Below are 9,234 nucleotides of genomic sequence, written 5' to 3'. Positions count from 1 at the left end.
AGAGGTTATAACCTGGACATGTTTTAGTGAGAGGAAGGCCGCCCTCTTGTGGTCAGATGAACTGCAGAAGCGGCGTCACTGAAAGATCATTCAGTTCTGCTCCAATGCAAAAGTACAGCAGCTACAGGACGTCCAAGCACACTTTACTACATTTCTACTGTGCTAAACTCTGTCCCAAACACTTTACAGTCCAATAGACAACTGAAGTGAATGACCACACACACACACACACACACACAAAAGCAGCGCAGAAGCAAATACATTCCAGGATACAGATGTGTGTGTGAGTGAGTGTGTGTTTGAGAGAGAGTGAGTGTGTGTGTAAGAGAGTGTGAGTGTGTGCGTGTGTGAGAGAGAGTGCGCGCGTGTGTGTGTGTGTGTGAGAGTGTGAGTGTGTGTGAGAGAGAGTGTGAGTGTGTGTTTGAGAGAGAGTGAGTGTGTGTGAGAGAGAGTGTGAGTGTGTGTTTGAGAGAGAGTGAGTGTGTGTTTGTTTGAGAGAGAGTGAGTGTGTGTGTGTAAGAGAGTGTGAGTGTGTGTGTGTGTGTTTGTTTGAGTGAGTGTGTGTTTGAGAGAGAGTGTGTGTTTGTGAGTGTGTGTTTGTTTGAGAGAGAGTGAGTGAGTGTGTGTGTGTGTAAGAGAGTGAGAGTGTGCGTGTGTGAGAGAGTGTGCGCGCTTGTGTGTGTGTAAGAGTGCGAGTGTGTGTGTAAGAGAGTGTGTCTGTGAGTGTGTGTGTGTTTCTGAGAGAGTGAGTGAGTGTGTGTGAGAGAGAGTGCGAGTGTGTGTGTGAGAGAGAGTGTGAGAGTGTCTGTGAGTGTGCGAGTGAGTGTGTGTGTGTGTGTGTGTATGTGTGTGAGTGTTGTAACGGAGTTTGTGTCCAATGGGAGACGGGCTTTAACAAGAGCGGCATAGTGACTGACAGCTTCACTGTCCAATTATCTTCTGCACAAAAGAATCCAACTGGTCTTCATCTTTGATGCCCACAAACTGGTCGATGACATCACCGTCCCGCATTGCTATCACCGTGGGAACAGCCGACACCTAGAAAGTGAAGAAATCACACTACCATTATTAAACTCAAAACAGCAGTTATTAATGGAAGTTTATATATTGTCGCTGTAAATGTGTTACGCCAGGGAGATCTTTTGAATGACATTTTTACTTCCAGACTGTTGCGATCTATAGACGATGCTTTAGTGTGATCACCAAATGTTTACCACGGTATTTAAACCATTTCATATCTAGATTTAAGCTAATTTGCAACACTTGGCACTTTTCCACCGCAAGTTACGGTTCGACTCCGCTCGCTTTACTTTTCTGAGCTTGCATTTCCACTGCAGTTTAGTGCCGCCTCAACATGGGTGGGATTATAGACTGATCGTCATAGTTGCGCCGCCTCTACTGCTGTGACATCATCTTAAACACAACACAAACATTACTGACCATAAACAATAACACGACCGCTAGCTGTTAGCTACTAGCTCATTGTGCTGCATAAAGCAGATGTTCATGGTGATTTTACACAAGTGTAACAGTTAAATTGGTGGTTTTAGAAGCTTTCCATTATCTGCTCAACTAAATAAAGTGAAGCTTTCAATCAGAGTATAGAGTTAACGTAACAAAACGTACCATCCTCCATCGTGACTCCAATAACTCCGTGGCCGAGTCCAGCGCACACTCCCTCCCATTGCTCGCCAGTTTAGATTGGTCGAAACACTTCCACTTTTAAGTTTTATTTTTTTACTTTTCCCTACACCGTTGGTAGGTCCGGTGGTAGCCGTGTGCGGTCAACAGCTGAGATACTTACTATCTGAAAGACTTTAGTTTTGCGTCGTTTCGTTCGTTGCTAACGAGTGGACCGTCTGCACCTCGTATATTGACCACGGGTTTTTCCGCACAGCCATTTCTTTTTACACAATTTGAAAATCACGTGAACAAATGATACTGCTATCGCTGTTGCTAACTTTAAGACTAGTGCATTGATGTCCTGTGTCGCTAATCCAGTGATGCCGGTAGTGACGATTCTCTCTGACCAATCAGTGATCTGCAGAGTTTTGACGTCACATTTAGTGTCGGCTTGGCTCGCTTGGAGTACCGAGGTGGTACTAAAAAAAAAGTACCAGATACCATCCACAGTGGAAAACCCCCAAAATGCGAGACTAGTTGAACTGTGCAGTGGAAAAGCCCCATTTTAATGGTTCTATGAAGAAAAAGCAACAGTGAATTCATTTATCTGTACTCCAGCTAATGTGCTGGCATGTAGTAGGTTTTCAGCATTGGCCTTTTTACTGCACTCCACAAGAATTCGACCAGATCTAAGCTTTTTCACTTCCTTTACTGCACCTGCAATTCCTGCAATACCCTTATGTATAGCAAAAGGGGAAAGATTGCTGATCGGAAAGTCATCGTTATTCGTTATAGAGGCACCTTTGTATTCTGAAGTATTATCAGTGTCCATGTCCATGTTTTTTAGCTATATTTTAGTTTTTCAGTTTCATCATGTCTGCTCCCCAACCACACTGGAGCCCAAAGGAGAGGGTCATCGCCGCAGATCTCCAGTAGATTATGCATCAGGGATACAGGGATGATATACTCAAACAAATTGAGCAACAAGTTAATCAATTTACTTGACTGACCCTTAGCCAATGCCTACTGGGAGTCTGAGTAATATTTGATGTTCAGTTATTCTACATAGAGCAGTCCCAGGGCAAGTGGTGGTGTAGTGGTCTAAACACATAACTGGTAAACTGATAATCAGAAGGTTGCTGGTTCGATCTCCACAGTCACCACCATTGTGTCCTTGAGTAAGGCACTTAACTCCAGGTTGCTCCAGGGGGATTGTCCCTGTAATAAGTGCACTGTAAGTCACTTTGGATAAAAGCATCTGCCAAATGCATAAATGAAGTCTTGACCAGCCGATTGATTGGACCGAGCCATTCAAACCTCCTGCCTTAGTGAAGTAGGAGCCAAAATACCGTATTGAAATAATGGAGTCCGCAGCAAACCGCATTTCTCAGGGACCAGGATCTCTTCCTCTACCGACACGGGCTGCAACTCACGGCAAATGAGTGGTCTCTTTTCCTATTTCTTATAATAGTAAAGAGGTAAAAAAGGGATCTATTAAACTCTGGGTTCTTACAGAGAGGTGGAAAAACCTTTATAGCTGTGACCCTAGCAAGGGGGGCTTGAGGGTTGATCTCTCTTGTCCAAGGAGAAGACCCTAACACTACGGAGGGAAGGAGCGCGCCACTCTTCCTTTCACGGCTACCATCATAAACATGGGTCACGTGCCGTCCCTGGTTTCTATTATTCTGTGCCGCGTTTGTAGCATTGTATAATAACTTGTAGCGGTTACTAACGTTTGGAATTTCGCAAATACTTGAACCTGCATTACTTTGAATTCACAATGCACCTGATCTGATTGTGAGAGTGAAGTCATGCTCGTGCACACAGATCAGCACATCACTGGTTTGTTCTGAATCACACGTGTTTATCAGTCTTTAAATTGCAGCCTTTCGTGGCCATGACCAACTCGCTATATTGATGTTATTTTGACTAATTGTGCAGCCCTGAAGGATCGGGAAATGAGTCTACTGATGCGCTCTTTGTGAAACTTAATGGCCAAATGAAAGCACATTAAATCATTGCGATATTCACAATATTGGTAAATTATACATTGTCAGCAAAATGATCTAGATTATAAAGTTTAATATTCTAAATATCGCCCAGTCCTACAGTAGTACGACTTAATGTTGGGTACTGTACAGGTCTTTTGTGTCTGCTGTGAGCGGCAGTGCTGTGTCTCGTACCCCGTACTCAATGGCCAGATCTGTGTGCTCATCAATGTCAACTTTGGCCATGGCGACTCGACCCTTCTGTTTGGCAATGGCTTTTTCCAGCCGTGGGCCGAGAATTTTACAGGGACCACACCACCTATAACACAAACAAACAATAAAACTAATTAAACAGACAAAAACCGCCAATAGCACAAACAAATAAATTAAACATATATCATCAATAACACAAATTAAACAAACACACACCACCTATAACACAAACAAATTAAACAAACACACACCACCTATTGCACAAACAAACACACACCACCTATTGCACAAACAAACAAACACACACCACCTATAACACGAACAAACAAACACACACCACCTATTACACAAACAAACAAACACACACCACCTATTGCACAAACAAACAAACACACACCACCTATTACACAAACAAACACACACCACCTATTGCACAAACAAACAAACACACACCACCTATTGCACAAACAAACAAACACACACCACCTATTACACAAACAAACAATAAAACTAATTAAACAAACAAAAACCGCCAATAGCACAAACAAATAAATTAAACATATATCATCAATAACACAAATTAAACAAACACACACCACCTATAACACGAACAAATTAAACAAACACACACCACCTATTGCACAAACAAACACACACCACCTATTGCACAAACAAACAAACACACACCACCTATTACACAAACAAACAAACACACACCACCTATTACACAAACAAACACACACCACCTATTGCACAAACAAACAAACACACACCACCTATTGCACAAACAAACAAACACACACCACCTATTGCACAAACAAACAAACACACACCACCTATTGCACAAACAAACAAACACACACCACCTATTACACAAACAAACACACACCACCTATTGCACAAACAAACAAACACACACCACCTATTGCACAAACAAACAAACACACACCACCTATTACACAAGCAAACACACACACACCACCTATTGCACAAACAAACAAACACACACCACCTATTGCACAATCCAACAAATTAAACAAACACACACCACCTATTACACAAACAAACAAACAAACACACACACACCACCTATTACACAAACAAACAAACACACACCATCTATTGCACAATCCAACAAATTAAACAAACACACACCACCTATTACACAAACAAACAAACAAACACACACACACCACCTATTGCACAAACAAACAAACACACACCATCTATTGCACAATCCAACAAATTAAACAAACACACACCACCTATTACACAAACAAACAAACAAACACACACACACCACCTATTACACAAACAAACAAACACACACACACACCACCTATTGCACAAACAAACACACACACTACCTATAACACAAACAAATTAAACAAACACACACACACACACACACACACACACTACGTATAACACAAACAAATTAAACAATCACATTTTATTTGTTATTGCAGGCTCTCAACAAGATGTCCAAGAAATGTACTTCATTTAAAGCTCAAGTGTGTCATTTCTGCACCAAATACACTTTCAAACAGATTGCAGAAAATTCCCCCGTCCTCCATTGGTTGTCCAAATAGATACCCGTCCACAACCGTTACGGTTCGACTCAACTCTATTCGCTTTACTTTTCTGAGCTTGCATTTCCACTGCAGTTTAGTGCCGCCTCAGCATGGGTGGGATTATAGACTGATCGTCACATTTACGTCGCCACTACTGTGGTGTTCTTAAACATGACACAAACTGACCAAAACAATAACACGACCGCTAGTCGCTAATCCAGTGACACTGGTAGTGACGATTCTCTCTGACCAATCAGTGATCTGCAGGATTTTGACGTCACATTTAGTGTCGACAAACAAACACAACAGACTAAAGCAATGAACGAACAGTATATGAAGGGGGAAAAGAAAAAGCATAAAAAATGACTGCATTTGAAAAAAATTACTCATGACATGGCGAAGTTTTGACTAAATTTAAAGGCAATTTTCATCAAAAGACCAAAACTACTTGAACATGAACTCCGATAATTAGTGTGTGTGGTGATGTTTGATACGTACTGTGCGTGGAAGTCTATGAGCACGGGCAGCTGGCTGTTGATGACTCTCTCGGTGAAGTCGTCGTGGTCCTGCACGTTAAACGACACACTCCTGCAGGAGATGCGTGGGAGCGTGCGCGAGAGAAACGGTTGTGCGGCGGCAGATGCGGTCAGAGAGGAGTATGATGAAGAACATGTGACTGAGACGGGGTGACGACAGAGATCTCGCACTAACACACAACAAACTCTCCGCATGAGAAGTCTGGAAGCCATCTGAGACAACAGAGAGACATTATTAGTCACTAAATGTAAAGGCAATCCTCACTTTACTCATTTCTAATAACTGTACATTATAAGAACATAAGATTAGATTTACTCTAGTACTAATAATACTAGAACAACATTGTGAATTGCAAGAATACAACCATATGACCAGTTTGACCTGCTATACTTATAATCATTTAGACATGTTTATAATTCATATTCAATTATATTAAATGAGAGACTGCATTGAATATTTATTGGTTTAAAACACCCAATCACACAGCAAGACTATTTGGTGAACCACAAATAAACAAAAAGCAGATTAAAACAGGTGGAAAATCTTAAAATAAATGGTTACAGCATCTAAAATATACACTTCATTTACATTCATACACAACCCCAATTTAAAAAAGTTGGGACTAAGTGGAAAATAAAAACAGAGGAGTGATTTGTAAATTATATTCACCCTTTACTTATATTGAAAACACCACAACTACACATTATATGATGTTTTGCCTTGTGAATTTAATTGTTTATTTAAAATGTACAGTAATATCATTTCCTGGTGAGTCCCAGACGGCAGCGAAATGTATATAAGGTAAAATATCATATAAGTTTTAGTTGCAGTGTTTCAACATAGCACAGGTTGAATATAATTTACAAATCACTCCTTTTTGTTTTTATTAGCATTTTCCATACAGTCCCAACTTTTTTGTAATTGGGGTTGTGCATTGGGTTACAAAAGTCTGAGACTAAACTGAAACCTGCACTTTAGGGGGTCTGGGTATCTCAGTGAGTATTGACGCTGACTATAACACCTGGAGTCGCGAGTTTGAATCGAGGGCATGCTGAGTGACTCCCGTCAGGTCTCCTAAGCAACCAAATTGGCCCGGTTGCTAGGGAGAGTAGAGTCACATGGGGTAACCTCCTAGTGGTTCTCGCTCTCAGTGGGGCGTGTGGGGAGTTGTGTGTGGATCGTGGAGAGTAGCATGAGCCTCCACATGCTGTGAGTCTCCGCGGTGTCATGCACAACGAGTCACGTGATAAGATGCGAGAATTAATGGTCTCAGAAGCGGCGGCAACTGAGACTTGTCCTCCGCCACCCGGATTGAGGCGAGTAACCGCACCACCACGAGAACTCATGATTTGGAAATTGGGCACTCCAAATTGGGAGAAAAGTGGCTAAAATAAAAACCTGCAATGTTTCTTTTATTTATTTTTTTTACACTTAAACCTGAAAATAATCGAAGCATTTTAGGATTTAATAGATTTTAAAACACAAGAAAGTTGTGATAAAAACTACTGAGAAATATAATTCTGCATTATTTCTAGGTCATTCATCAAATGGAATCAATATTTGATGATCATATGAACATTCTTTTTTGGAACATTCTCACAATCATGTTCATTTTTCTATTCAACTTTTCACTTAAATTATTGTGCTGCTGATAATAAAATATTGTATTAACATAGACACATTTACACGAATAGCCTCAGACTTTTGTGTGCTTACTGAAGACAAAAATCATTTTATTTGTGTAAACAGTCTCTACAGCACACTTTAAAGAAACTATCATGTTAAATGAGCACAATGATATTGTTATGTGCACAGATGATGTTATGAAACACTATTTACGGTAACACACTCGTGATAGTCGGACAGCTGATATAATCACTCCATGTACTCATCATATGTTTATATTTGTGATTGTTTAATATGTTAAAATGATTTTTATTTTTCTGAAATCTGTTTTTAACCTCCATGTGACTTTGAGCTTGTTTTGTGTCACGTGTGTTTTTGTAAGAACACTCGTGAGTTCATGAACGCATATGTAAAATCACATTACATTATTTCTGCTTCAGTCGTGTTTTACATGTTTCTAATTGTTAAAATAAATTAAATAAACTTACCGTGAGCTCTGGAGTCCACTGGTCACACGGACCACTGACGCACTTCCGCTTAAGTGGAGTTGTTTGAGCGTCACAGCGACACTCCAGGGCGCGGCAGCAGGAACTGCAACAACAGGAAAACCAACTAAAATATCACATGATAAATTCAATAAATCTTTATTTTAACGGATTTTTATGTTTATTTTGTGGTAATAAGCAAGCAAGCAAATAAATAAAAATAAAATAAAATTTGTAATTTAATAACTATAGTTAAAATTTTAAAATGAAATCTAAATATTTAATTAAAGGTAATAAATAAATATTAACCATTTATCTAAATATTTATGTATATTAAGTATATTATTGTGTTTAATACACACTATATCTTTATTTTCAGACATGTACTCTTGGCATTTTCTCAATCAACATCTTGAGGTATCACCCTGGGATGCTTTTTAAACAGCATTGAAGGAGTTCCCATTGAACACATTGGGCACTTATTGGCTGCTTTTCTTAATTATTTGGTCCAAGTCATCAATTTCAAAAGCTTTTTTTTTTTAATTAAAGTTTAGTTTTATAATTAAATATATTAATATGGTGGCACAATTATATTTTTGTCTACAAAACTAATTTCTAATAAATATTAATGAAATATTCTGATAATAATAAACTAATAAATATTAATATATATATATATATATATATATATATATATATATATATCTACATATATATATATATATATATATATATATTATTTATTATTCATATTAAAATGGTTTATATGGTTCAAAAATTTAATATTTAGACATAGACATGTTTTTATAGAACATGTTGTATAACATTATTTACTTTTGTAATTAAATTTTTTTATTATTATTATTATTCTCTAATCAGTTTCTTGGATAAGAAGATAATTTTGTCTCATTCCAACATCAGTGGAGTGAGAGTTCCCAGTTCGGGTCAGAGCTTCTGCATTCATGATGCCCTTTGTTTCATAATTGATGGACAGACAGATATAAAGAGACAAACAGAACACACTTCATACTGGCGAAGGGCAAAGATGAAAGAGAGAGAGAGAGAGAGGGAGAGAGAGCGAGAGAGAGGGAGAGAGAGAGAGGGAGGGAAAGAGAGAGAGAGCGAGAGAGGGAGAGAAAGGGACAGAGAGAGGGAGGGAAAGAGAGAGGGAGAGAGAGAGAGAGAGAG

General features: G+C 39.1%; 1 protein-coding gene across 1 annotated transcript; it reads right to left on the bottom strand.

The window, feature by feature from the left end:
* Positions 1-296: 296 nt before the first annotated feature.
* txn2 (thioredoxin 2) lies at positions 297-8,097 on the bottom strand. Its single transcript, XM_052133014.1, has 4 exons — positions 8,050-8,097; positions 5,897-6,147; positions 3,807-3,930; positions 297-1,038 (listed from the first exon to the last, which is right to left on the bottom strand). The coding sequence occupies exons 2-4, from the start codon at positions 6,145-6,147 to the stop codon at positions 922-924; spliced, it is 492 nt and encodes a 163-aa protein (XP_051988974.1). The 5' UTR covers positions 8,050-8,097; the 3' UTR covers positions 297-921.
* Positions 8,098-9,234: the final 1,137 nt, after the last annotated feature.

The sequence above is a fragment of the Xyrauchen texanus genome, chromosome 8 (genome assembly GCF_025860055.1).
Source record: "Xyrauchen texanus isolate HMW12.3.18 chromosome 8, RBS_HiC_50CHRs, whole genome shotgun sequence".
In the NCBI taxonomy this organism is placed as follows: Eukaryota; Metazoa; Chordata; class Actinopteri; order Cypriniformes; family Catostomidae; genus Xyrauchen; species Xyrauchen texanus.
This window is presented reverse-complemented; position numbering and strand designations above follow the sequence as displayed.